A 14,102-nucleotide genomic window follows, 5' to 3' on the forward strand; every position below is an offset into this window, starting at 1 on the left:
GAATCTGGAATGCAAATTATAACATCAGATTAAAATGTTAGTAACAATAATTAATGTACACTGTTACTACTTTTAAATATTTATTTTTATAGCCTGTTTTACTAAAAGTTGTTTTACTATATCACAAATTTCAAAGTACAAACAGATAAAAGAATAACAATATAAATAATGCGATGAAATCGGCAATAAATAATACTGCCTACTTAATATAAATTATGATAATCTAATCTTAAATGGCGGTAATAATATGAACATACCGATGACAATACATCAACATAACTATTTCATAAGAATTTCTACTTGCAAATTAAACATGAAATCTATTGTGGTATATATGTTAGCAAGGTACATATGTCATATTTACGTACTGAAACTGAAAATCTGAGATTAGGAATAGAAAACAAATGGATTACACAATTGATAGAAAGCGATTACTGGATTTATGGTCCTTAGAAGAAATAAGGGTTACATCTTTACATGACTTTGCTTAAATTTAAATTAGTATTTGAACTTTGAACTAATTGAAAGTTAGAAAGTTGCATTTAAAATTAAATGTATTTTTAAAAACAAACACAAAAACCTACTTTTAATGTTTTTTTAAATATTACACTTATGCTCTTTAAAGCTCAAGTTTCTTTATAGTCACTTGTAGCTTTATTAGAAGCTTTATTTGAAATTGAATTATCTATCACTGTTGAGTATTACTCATCAGTGATGATTGTGAGTTGATGATGATGATGAAATTAGTAAGAAAACCTTTATTATTATACTTACCGCTTAATAAAGGTCACTATTAAACTGATACCATTTACACATTTCGTTTGTCTTTTTATACTAAATACATTATCTTAATAATAAATAAGTCATAAATTATATTCGAAATAATACTTCATATCTTTATATCAAGGTATTATTTAGAATATAAATTATGACAGTAGGTTGTTTGGCGGTAACCAGTGGGGGCATTAAGGGGTAAATTGGATCTAACATGATAGGTTCTAATTCTGAGTTTAGAATTAATTTAAATTTCTTTTATGAAATTCTCTCTTTTTATATTTATTCATTTTATTTAATATAATTATTTCTAAATAGTACAGTAGGATTAGACTTTTCTTTTTCAATAAATAAATATTTTTTTTATATAAAATGAAATGCTTTTAAATTGCAAATTAACTAATAGCTCTTATTTGTCATAATGTAATAGCAAGGCAAATGCAAAATCGAGCCGGTGAAGCTTTTTCATTAAAATAACAACAAAAAAATTAATCAAAGTAATGTAAACAGTCAATTGACTTCAGTTTCTAGCATATGTGATAATGATGATGATCAGATTTTAATATTATAATAAAATTGATATATAATACCTTTATTTGTTAACCATAGTAGTCGGTTTTTTAAATATTATATGATCAAACAATAAATCAATTAACATGAAGATGTATTTATTTGAGACCATTCATAATATATCTATATTTTATACAATCGATAGTTTTCAGATATTATTCTCAGATATTACATAAGTAAGCGTTGTCTATACATACTATTAAATCTTTCCGCTTTGATACTGAACCCTAAAAATTATCGCTCAAGTTTTGATTACTTAAGCATATACATTATTACTGTAATAAATTATATATCTATCTATCAATTACTCCTTTGTCTTTGATGCAGGTGGTAAGTTAATACAAATTTCTAACGGTAACGTAACACAAGCATATACAAACAAACTGTATAATGTAAGTTATATTTGCTAATAATGTTTAGTTAGTTATAATATTTAATGTTAGACCTAAATGCCTTAACACGTACAGAATTTTAACTATCATTTGAAAAATAATAAATTCCATTCAGTTATTTGCCAGTTCTTCTCAATTGAATCTATCTCTAGACTGAACTGGACAGTAGGGGAAACTATAGAAATTAAAGAAATTCAATCTTTTCCAATATGATGATTTTTAATGTATTTATTTTAGTGTTTTGATCAAAATACTGGAAAAATAGTAATGTATAAAACGTGTTCTATACTTATAAACGAGTAAAATGTTCTACATGAATTGTCGATTTTTTTATTTTGATGTTAATGTTTTATAGTATACCCTTACATATTACCTAAAAATGTACTAAGGTTTTTTTGTGCCACACATACACTATATATCCGTTACCATTCTTATCCGTTATTATATGACGGCCTCGGTGGTCTAACGGTTTAGCACACCGCCTTGCTTCCGATGGTAGCGGTTTCACTTCCTCACACTGTACAAACATTTATATATATGACTAGGATTGTTTGTATCGGTCTGGTTGTTTTTTATGTATATATCAATATATAGTAGGTATGTATTTATGAAAAAGGTTTCTATGTATTTACACTTGTCTAATACTCATAACACAAGTTCTGCTTAGCTTCGGACTAGATCGCTCTATGTGAATTGTAGTAGGGTTGTTATTATTATGCGCCCCCGTACATTGTAATTTCACTGCCATGTCTTACCCTTCAAAAGAAAATAATCTCGATACAAAATAGTCAGCGTGGGTACCTCTGTCCCACCTATTTCTGCCGATAAGCGCCCTGCTTTATTATGTAAGTACTATTAAGGGATTAGTTATGGCAATGGAATTACAAGGTACGGATATTAGTCCTCCCAATGGCAATACTTAAGTAGGAGATTTACATAATCGTGGTCTATTTACAGTCAGGTGGATCGTGAGCTTCTTTGTCATTTCGCTTAAATTAGAATAATATAATAATAATAATCCGGGACAATTCACTGAGCGCCGTCTATTCCGAATCTAAGCAGAAATTGTGTTATGAGTACTAGACAACTGTAGAAATACATAAGAACATATTTCTTTGTAAATTTATACATAAGGTACATAGGAAACACTGAAACCAATACAAACAATCGTAGTCATGAATACAAATATTTGTACCATGCGAAGAATTGAACCCAAAACACACAAAGAGGGTCAATCAAAATCATTGTGGAATTGCACCGACTGGGTCTAACTTCTTGTTGTATGCCGCAACACTGATCACAGCGATGTAACTGTCCCGCCTACACTACGCACCAAGGGACAGGACATTGTCGACTATATCCGGACCAAGAGTAACCTGAAATAATCTAGTCAAAATAAACCAAAAAAAAATGGCAACTTAAATTCACATAGAGCTGAAAATTGGTTTAGACGTTAAATAAACAAATGAAATGTCAAAAATCCCCTTCGATAAAAAACCTTGGATAAAAAGTTTTGCAGAAGTAGGATCTAAGGGCATTTTATGACATTTAATTTGTAATGGTCTATTCAACGTCTATACCAATTTTCAGCTCTATGCGAATTTTGGCTAATTTAAATCTCTATTTTGACTGGACTAAAAGTGACGCAGTTAGAATTGAGACACAACACGAGCTTCAAAGCGTTTATGTCCCCGGTTTCTACCAGCATTCTGTCCATCTTCATGAAGCAAGACTACTGGCCGAAGGGAATGGTATATCGACGCTACGCCATAGTGAGTGTGGTGACCACAAAAATAGTATTAATATTTTATTTTATATATATGTTAGTCCATAAGGTTTATGGGCCAATATTTATCAAGTTAGTTATAATATTACCTATATGTACTTTCAATTAATGAAGTATATTTTAATATAAGATGTATTAAAATATCCTTTTTTATGACTATTTGTGTTTCAATATGATTTTAAATTAATTCAGTTTGTTTTTATATTACTTAGAAACTAAAATGCCTGTCTCGATGTAAGTGTCTTTTATTTTTGACCATAAAAAGACTTTGTATAAATCTTGTCTATCTCAAATATCTTTACAGCAATATTAAGGCAAATAGAATAGAAATCATTTATTCAAATAAACTTACATGATAAGCATGATGCATGCAACTCGCTCCTTACATGAGAGGTCAATCATCGCAGTATATGTCCTAAGGTCAGTTATTTACCATCTGGAAGCACTTTGGACTGTTTGCCATTCTAGTAACACAAAAGTCTTGGTGCAGTCTTTTTTATTAGTATATTTTTTAAAGACACAGTATTTTTAAACTAAAACTAAAACCTATAATAAGTGTTGTACTATGTGTTGTTGATTTATAACAATATGACAAATATTAATGGAATAGGTTGTATTTATACAAGACTCCGAGGGAGTTCCAATAAATTAAATTATTATAACTATCTCATGTTATTTTTTGTTCCATGCCCGTGAATTGTATAGGGTTGGGAGAATATTTTTTTATTCATTATTTTTTAATGTGTTTGGTTGTTTTTAAGAACGGGATACTGTTGTAACAGGCTAATTAAAATATCATTATTTTCTAAATAAGTATTTACGCTTACCTTGTGCTTACTTACTACTTATACTGTTCTTGTACAATAGTTTTTACTTCGCTTCTTGACAATCCTTCAAATAAATCTCCTATCCGAATATATTTCTTATATTGTTATTTGTATGTATATAAATATCAAAAATTGTAATAGAATATATGAAATGTAACATAATGTTATAAATTTAATGTAATATTTTATTGTTATGGTTTTTTAGTTCTCTATGACTTTTATTAGGAGCAGGTAAGAAGTTTATCGAGGAATCCTTCTTCGTGGTTTCCTCCCACCTAGACCTGTATGCAGGCTGTTTTTATAATGTGCCTATATTTCTACATTATAATAGAGGCCGGAACAATTTAAAGCACGATGGTTTCCAGGGTTTTGACAATTAGCAATATCTATTCCTAAATCTATCCTAATCACGAATATATATTTGATCTCCTACTATTTTATATAGAAGAGAAAATATCGTTAGTAATAGGGTCTAGTTGCTCAATTGCTAGCAATGTGCCACTTCAGGTCGAGTTTCACGCGGTTGCGGCATGAAAAGTACGTATCTAATAAATTCCTGGTAAATTTTATTTTCATTCCTTATTCATCCACGTAAAGTTTGTTGCTATATTGTTGTTATATGAAATAAAGTGGAATTTACAAAAATGTGTTCCTTTTGTCTTTTCAATAATTATCCTTTTTATTAACTGTACTATACTTCGATTGTATGAATGAAATTAAAGTTTTAATATATTATTCGGAAATAGTATATTGATTCTAATGGTCGCAAAGCCGATTCCTCACATGGTACAAACATCTATATTCATGAATTTTTATATCGTTTTAAGTTTTTAAAATTTAAATAACACTGAACAATCAACACAGCGCCATCTAGTCCCACACTAAGCAGAACTTGTCTTATGGGTACTAGACAAGTGATAAAAATACTTAATTTTTTTTGTTTTGTGACACAACACACATAATACACATAGAAAATACCTAAACCGATATAAACAGTCATACTCATGAATACAAATGTTTGCATCGGAAGTAAAGCGGTGTGCTAAACCGCTACACCACCGAGGCCGGCTACGTACCTGTGTAGCAGTTATCAGTTATTGTCTAGTATCCGTGACAGAAGCTCTGCCTAGCTTGAGACTAGATGGCTCTGTGCGAATTGTCCTGAGATATTATTATTAGATTACTCTGATGAAATAAATGAAATAATGAAGTAAATGTCTCTTAGTACTATCAGAAATGAAGTTTTTATTTATTATATATATTTATTAAATTTGATTATGGAAGATGTATAATTTGTTATAATAAATTGTACATCTTCCATAATAAAATTTGATACTAATATACATACTAAAATATTATTTTAAATGCCAAGTCTACTTATTTATGTATATACAATAGAAGTAGTTTTTAATTATATATGTAAGTTAATAATCTTTATTTTTATGTCCATAAAAAATACGTACCATTGTATTCAATTTCTATAAAAACTACATACTCCAATAATGGCAAAAGTATTTTCAGATGTCGAAGTATTATAGAATTTACCTACACAATAACAGTACCTACTATTTTATTTTATTTGTTATGAAAGATCACCTCCTACTAACTATTAATATGATAAAGCGAAAGGTTGTTTGAATAGAAATAAATAGATAGAAAAATCTTTATTCAAATAAACTCATTACAAGCACTTTTGAATAGCCATATTTTGATTCTACCACTCATTCGGAATGCAGATTCATCACAAGAAGAATGAGCAAGAAACTTGTGTGTTGCTGTTTTGAATAGATGTTTTTTTTTTAAATAATTACAGTATAACAAGCCGACACTCTGCAGATAGGCTTATGTGCCAATGTATATACCTATTATGCGATAATCAACATAGAAATCGCTACGCACTCATTATATATGTGTAATCAGATAATATTGTCAGTGCTAATGGATTTATCATATTTTTTCTATAAAAACATTATTATCGTTAACGAATTCTTCAATTTTATAGTAAGCTATATATATATATGCAAAGGAAGTGTTTTATATGACATTTAAATCTTTTTCTGGCAGATTTATAACAGACTCTGGTAGGGTTGTTTTTATTGTAAAACCTTACGCAATTGCCATAAAACGAATTACTAATTTTAGCCAAACGACATTTAGGTAAAATCAGTTTGTTATTGTTACGTAAGCTTTTATTAGTGTAATCACTAATTCTTTTGAAACTGTTTATATTCTTCCTGGCATACATGATATTTTCATATATATATTGAGAAGCAACGGTGAGGATATTTGATTCCTTAAAACAGGACATTGTCGAGTTACAACATGTATGAAATGTATGTACCTACATTAAAATATAATTTTTGAAATGTATGAAATGTATTTGTGATAATTTTTCATTTATGAAATTGTACCTACATTAAAATATAATTTTTGAAATGTATGAGATGTATGAAAAAAATGTAAGTACCTACATAAAAAGTTCCAGCTCTACACCAAGATGCACCGAACCACCCACCTTCATGGAGAAATACTACTTTCCAAACGGGGTGGTGCTAGGTATCTTGGTGTAGACCCGGGCATATATACCACCGTGGCAGACTCCCGTCATCAGTGCCCTAACTATAATTCGACAATGCTGGTTGGTCACTCTATTCTCCCAAATTTAAATTTAAATAAACTAAATGAAATTTAAATAACTGATGGTAGATTTGACATGTCCTAAGAGTCTGTAATAGACCTATATGAATAAGGATATTTTGAATTTGAATTTGATGAAACATGAAGAACGAAGTCGTTATATCCACCGGCGTTACCGTGGCAGACTGCCGTCGTTTGTGCTGTGTCCACAGAGACAATTTATATTTACATTAATATTATTTATGTATTTTAATCTATAAGGTGTTTATAATGTGGTCCATTACTAGCCTGAAATAAATGAAATAATTATCACTAGTGTCTTAGCACCTCCATCTTAATCCTAACCTTTCAATATTTGCCTAATAAACATACAGCTAAAATGATATGTGACTAAAAATTTTATAGGTACATCGATTGTGTTATATGTTATACATGAATGATGCAGACAGTGCTCTCTCTTCTATTTTAAAAGATTTACTGTTAGTAAATGCAAATAAAATAAATTTACGCTCTGAAATGTAAGGAAGGTAGACTCAAAAATCGTATTGGAGAATAAATTCATTATTTTGTTGATAATACTGTGTTTCTAAATACCACATTATATGCCAATTTGCAATGGGGTGCCCATATTTCTAAATTGGCGAGTAAATTTAGTTGGGCTGCTTATATTGCAATAGAAATGTGGTAAGAAGAATTAGATAATTAACAAATGTGGCAAAGGCTAAACTTGTCCACTTTAACATTTTCATTGCATTGTATTGTATGGTATTTTATTATGGGGTGAAGCACCTGATATAAATATAATATTTATTTTGCAATAGTGAGCCATGCGGTCCATTTATGGTATGTGTTCCAGGGAATCCTTGAGAGAGTGCTTTAAGGAATTAAATAGCCTCACAGTTGCTTTCCAATGCATTTACGAATATAAAATGGCAGGAAAATATTGACACGTTTCGAAAAAGTTAGTGATTATACTAATAAAGGCTTATGTAATAACAACAAACTGGTTTTACTTAAGTACGATTTGACCAAAGTTAATAATTCGTTATATGGGAAATTTTACAACAAACTGCCAGTCCGTCCTGAATCTGCCAAAAAAAAGATTCAAATGTCTTAAAATGGTTTAAAAATGATAATAATGTTTTGTAGAATAAATCTAACTTAAAATTAGTGCTTACAATATTATCAGATCGCAAAGATTGAGTGCGTAGCGGTTTCTATGTTGATTGTCGCAGGCCTAATACTTATTAATGTATATAAACAACATTTATTTAAAAGAGCAACACGCAAATTTCTTGCTCATTGTTCTTATGCCAAACTCATCACAAGAACAAAGAGAAAGAAACTTGCGTGTTTGCTGACTGAGTGGTAGAATAATAAATTAGGACTATTAAAAAATGCTTATTATTTAAGTTTATTTGTATAAAGATTATTTCTATTCTATTATTTACTACTTAATCTTTCTAGCAAAGTTTTCTTAGAAAGATTAAGTAGTATAAAATACTTTGTTTAATTAAGGAGTAAATAATTAATAATAATAATAATAATCTCAGGACAATTCACACAGCGCCATCTAGACTCAAGTTAAGCTAGCTAAAGCTTGTGTTATGGGTACTAGATATCTGATACAAATAAATTGATATTTTTTTCGTAAATACATACATATTATACATAGAAAACATACAGACCGATACAAACAATCATACTCATGAATACAAATGTTTGTGCCGTGCGAGGAATCGAACCCGCGACCATCGGACTTAAAGCGGTGTGCTAGACCCCTAGACCACCGAGGTCGTCAAATTAAATAACATCATATCCATTCTCGCGATACAATCTTCTTGTATAAGAACATTAATATTAATATCTTGATTGACAAGGCATAGATAATTTTTTATTTAAAAATGCTATTGCTATTCTAATTATCTGTATATCTTTATATAATAGGGTATTGATATTTGGCTTGTAAATAAATAAGTTACTTTTAGGTCCTTTTGTGTTTTTTCATCGTAAGGGTAATTCATTCATATCATACATACGTCACTCACTAGTTTTTTAGTAATAATAAAAACAACAAAATGACTTATTAAATTTTATTTTAATAGATCTTTAATACATTATCACTTTCAACTGGATGTTTGGCTATTTGTGAAAGTTTATACAATTACATATTTCTATTTTTGAGGTACAAATATATACAATTTAGTTAAGGCTATCGGGGAGGGTGATGACGGGGGTGGGGATTAGTGGGGGAGCCACGATGATGGGCTCAACGGGACCAGAAGGTCCATCTACAACGAGCACGGGGTCGACAACTACGGGGCTCTCAACAACGTGGACGGGGTGACCGATCTGGGGACCTTCCACAACCTGGACGGGTTGTCCGATGATTTCGGGGAGGATAGCAACACCAGGGGGGATGGCGACGGGGCCAGATTGAGCCTGGTTGATGTTTAGGATGATTTGGACGAGGGGAGCGCTGCTGGCTTCGGGTTGAGCTTCAGGGGTGGGTTCAGGGGCGGGGGGGAGGACGACTACGGGAGGCTCAACGATGGGAGGGCTGATGACGACGGGAGGGTCGACGATGGGGAGCTCTTCAACGGGGGGCATGATGACGGGTGGGTTGACAACTGGTGGGTTGACAACTGGGGGGCTGACAACTGGGGGGCCGACGATGACGGGAGGAAGGACGACGATGGGCTCAGGAACTGGGGAGAGCTCGGGGAATTCGATGACACCGGGTCCAACGACGATGGGTGCAGGGGGAACTCCGACGGGTGATGATGGCTCTTCGATAATTCCAGGTCCAACAACGACAGGCACGTTGTGGCTCACTGGGCTAGCCACGGCCACGGCTACCACAGCCACGAGAGTTACGAACAGTTTCATTTTGAATCTGAAATTAAAGTAAAACGTCAAATTACAACACACTTTGAAAATTAACAACATTCAACAAGAAACAACTACTAATTAGAAATATGTTAGACATAAGTTAATTAATTATATGTATGTTTTATTACACATATATAACAAAACTTATATATAATTAATTAACTTATAGTAATAAGTAGCAAGGAAGCAATTTTTAACACTACATCAAGTGTTACTACGTACACTACATGCATTAATTAAATAACACTTTTTAATGTTTTCTTATTAAATTAAATATTAGTTAAAATTCAATAGATTACAGATATACAGTTATTATATTCTTTGTTTTTTAAACGAAATAAAACTATGGCTTATATTTAGACGTATCACTAAATCACTATACAAACTCTTATGCAACTAGTTATCACTTTGTTATTAATTTATAATTATTTTTATATTACAACTACAATTTTATGTACTGACTGTATAACACTGTTTCACTTACCGCTAAATAAAGCTTTGACGAAAATGATAACAGTCAAGAAAATATTTCGCTTTATATAGTAAGAACATTATCTAATAAGCATTAAAGATACGAATTATCGGTAAATTAAAATATAATTTATACCCCTCTAAAACAATCTGATAATTTGTCAGACAATTGTAATAGTACAATGTATTAGTACAAATGTAATAGTAGTACATAGATAGTCTTTGAACGAAGTCGTCTGCGATGATACCTTTGTCTCACGCAGTTCCGTCAGTCGCAAAGCATCTTTGTCAACTGTATTTAGGTTTGAAGTGATATTAGTCTGTGAAATTACAAATCAAATGAAATCTGTTAACAGGAAAAATATATAAGTAATTACAGTTCACAAAATTTCCGAGCTAGCTTTTTAAGATGTGTTTAAGTTTAAAGGCATTTAAATTTCTTGATATATCGCTCACATGACCTCTCATGTGAGCAATGTATCCAGAAATTTAATGGGCATCACATGATAATGTGATGTCCGTGATGCTGTTCATGTACTATAGCCGCTAGTTACACTTACATATAGGTAGACTCTCAGCTTGTTTGCTATTCTAGTTACGTAAAAGAAATTAAAAACAAAAAATACTACATTTAAATTGTAATTCACGTGAATATTAAAAAGCAGGTTCTTGTAAATGCATTAGTTTTCAGATTATCTTAATTATTGCGAAATATTTTTTTGTTTAAATACAGGTTTCTTCCTTTTACTTTATTAATCCTCACTACACATTTCAAATTAGGTACAGTAAATTATACTACGATTTATATTAAATGATTCCATTTTAATAATAATTAAACACCTTACGCATGACCCAAATCAACTTAAGTCAAACATTGAGTTTACGACATTTTTGTATGACTACGAATCACACATAATGACACAAATTTGTCGAAATTTCATATTTATAGAAATGGAATGAATACTGTATGTAGTATTAATATTTATAAAAATGTAATTGTGTGAAAAACATGTTTTTTTAGAGTAATATCTTCTAGACAACTTTAGGAAAGAGAATGTTACTAAAAATAAAGTAGGGTATATTTATCTAACTATCTAGATAGATTATTAATTAAACTATCAAAAATACGAAAAACAATCTAATTGCATAAAATATACTCAATATTCAAAATTTCAAAGGAATGCTTTATAGTTGCCGGCGAAATTTGTTATCGGATGCTGAAATTCCACTCCTATTGTAAAACTAATCAAAATGTTTAATGTTAATATAAAAATATGGATAGAGCGTTTTATCTATATCTTCATAGTAACGTGCTTTGCCTATTAGGTACAGACATGTTTACAAAGCGTATGTATGTAAGTATACCGACTTGGCTGTTTGTGCCAAAATTTATTCAAATGGTTTCAAAGATTTGAATTCAATTCAAAAGTTTGAAGCAATAAGTAAAAACTATAAATTCACTTATTTCAAATAGGTACTATTAGGACTGGAGTTCAAGAGTCTAAATCCGTGTAAATTGACATAGAATGTATCCTATCCTTTCTGTTACTCTCAGACGTAATCTTTTTGTGTATATTTCATTTAGGTAACTACACGGAAACATACCATCACGACTTTTATCCCAGATGGGATAATCAGCGATATTGTCAAGTGTCTACGTTGTGGTGATTATAACACATGACATCCCTATAATGCGCTCGATATATTTAAAATCTTAACTTGGTAGCGGCGAGCCTGCCGCCGCTTCTCAGATTTTTTAATAATATTCTTATTACCTTCAATGGAGGATTTGTTAGAATGGACATAAAACATTTTTTTTTAATGATCAGATTTGACCTCATCATCTCTTAAATAGCGTTCATCGCACAGCCTAAACCATCTATATCATATAAAGCACATATTTTTTATATAAAATATATGAGTAATATTTTATATTTTTTCATTAATGTAAAGTTTGATATAATCTGTTCATAGTTTTTATGTGAAAGAGTAACAAACATCCATCCATTCACACTCACAAACATCCGCGTTTATATATTAGTAAGATTTACTACAACATCGATTGGATCCTGTCACTTTTAGCTATTAATATTCAAAATGGAATCAATTTTCTGAAATACTTCACATGTTTAAAAAATGTTCACATACGAATCTTCTACAAATTAATAGAAAAAACATGATCAATAAGTTAAATGGCTGTTAAGTTATATCATGATCAAGGAAAATAAGTATTCAGTTTTTTGTGCTTAGGTAGGTCATTTTATTTAATACGTGACAAACTAAACTAAATAGAAACTAGAAAATTTGAATTACTATAATTAGATAGTAGGTAGCAATAAGTGAACACAAGTTCCGCTCACACAGCACTGTGTGAAATGTCATGAGATATTACTGTTTAATTATATAAAATTATAGTATATTTTATATATGGTTTGATATAAAATGTCTATAACCTTACTACTTTTTTCTGTAACTAAACATCGGGACATTGCTATTAATATTCTAAACAAAATTTATAATAAATAGTCTAACATATTATTCATTGTTAACTAGTCCTAAAAGAAGCAGAACTATGTGTGCAAGATAACTGGTGAACATACCTACTGTTTATTTAGTATACAATAGAAAAATGTCAAGTCCAATAGGTACAAACAAAAATTATAATAAATAGTCACGATTATATCACAGATAACAACATAATATTACATAGTTATATAGACTGATGATCTTATTGCTAGCAATGTACCATGTCAGGTTGACCTCTACGCGGTTCACCAAGAATTTACCCTGTAAACTATCATGATATATTCTTAGTGAATGTGTCACGATGGGCTAACTGACCTGACCTCGTGCTCATCTTATCTGGAGGATCCAGATGATGCTCTGCCAGCGTAAACCGTTAGCGCAGGCGGGTGCTCCATTATCATCATAAAAAAAATCTTACCACCAAAGTAATGACTACGAGTATACCTATCCATAATAACTTTGTAAAATGTTATCTACGAGAGTACTCGCCTCACCGGGTAGGTGAGGTGATTACAACTGCCACAGTTTGTTTTGTACGCTATGTTTAGATTGAAGAATAGACAGTGACGTTACATGGATAAATAGTATAATATCTTAGTCCTCCAGACTGTAACATCGCGGATGTCGATGTCGTGGTATTGTTCATGAATATTGGCGACGGTTACCTAGGTGATAACCGTCGTCTATATAAAAAAATCCTAAAGCCCATTAGGTGGTCCTACAGATATTTTTCCATTCTAATGACATAAAAAATGTGTTAAAGGTGCAACTATATATTATCTGTAATTATAACTAAGGTGTCATTTGATCTAGAAGTAAACAAAAACTAATTATGATCCACAACATATGTCATCTCCTTAAATTTCCCTCTCATCATCTAGTTGTAACTAGCAAAGGCGAGGTACATATTTATATGAATTACATATCTCTTATTTATTGGTAAGTTATTTTGTACTGTAAAGTTTATGGAATTGTTCAGAATTCTCACTTTATAGTATCTTCTGTTAATTTAAATTTTCTAGTTTATATACTTAGTATTAATAATTAATTCAATGTTGTCAAATTTTTAACTACGGTAATGACAGACAAGTATACGTCCCATCTGATGGTAAACGGTTACCGTGGCTTATGGATTCCTGAAACATCAGAGGTCACGTGCGCGTTACCGTCTCTTCTAATAAGATTTTAGACGTTATTGTTTGTAAAAAAAATCGGTTCAAACAGTTG

The 14,102-nt window shown here is 30.9% G+C and overlaps 1 protein-coding gene across 1 annotated transcript; it reads right to left on the minus strand.

Annotated features, from left to right (window-relative positions):
* Positions 1 to 9,144: 9,144 nt before the first annotated feature.
* LOC131852937 (uncharacterized) lies at positions 9,145 to 9,877 on the minus strand. The gene has a single exon (XM_059203690.1). The coding sequence runs from the start codon at positions 9,873 to 9,875 to the stop codon at positions 9,189 to 9,191; it is 687 nt and encodes a 228-aa protein (XP_059059673.1). The 5' UTR covers positions 9,876 to 9,877; the 3' UTR covers positions 9,145 to 9,188.
* Between the last annotated feature and the right edge of the window lie 4,225 nt (positions 9,878 to 14,102).

Source organism: Achroia grisella, unplaced genomic scaffold (assembly GCF_030625045.1).
Source record: "Achroia grisella isolate CSIRO2021 unplaced genomic scaffold, CSIRO_AGI_Agris_v1 utg869, whole genome shotgun sequence".
Lineage (NCBI taxonomy): Eukaryota > Metazoa > Arthropoda > Insecta > Lepidoptera > Pyralidae > Achroia > Achroia grisella.

What these genes read in the sequence shown, in the direction of transcription:
- LOC131852937 (XM_059203690.1), bottom strand. Translation starts at nt 9,875, where the DNA reads ATGAAACTGTTCGTAACTCTCGTGGCTGTGGTAGCCGTGGCCGTGGCT.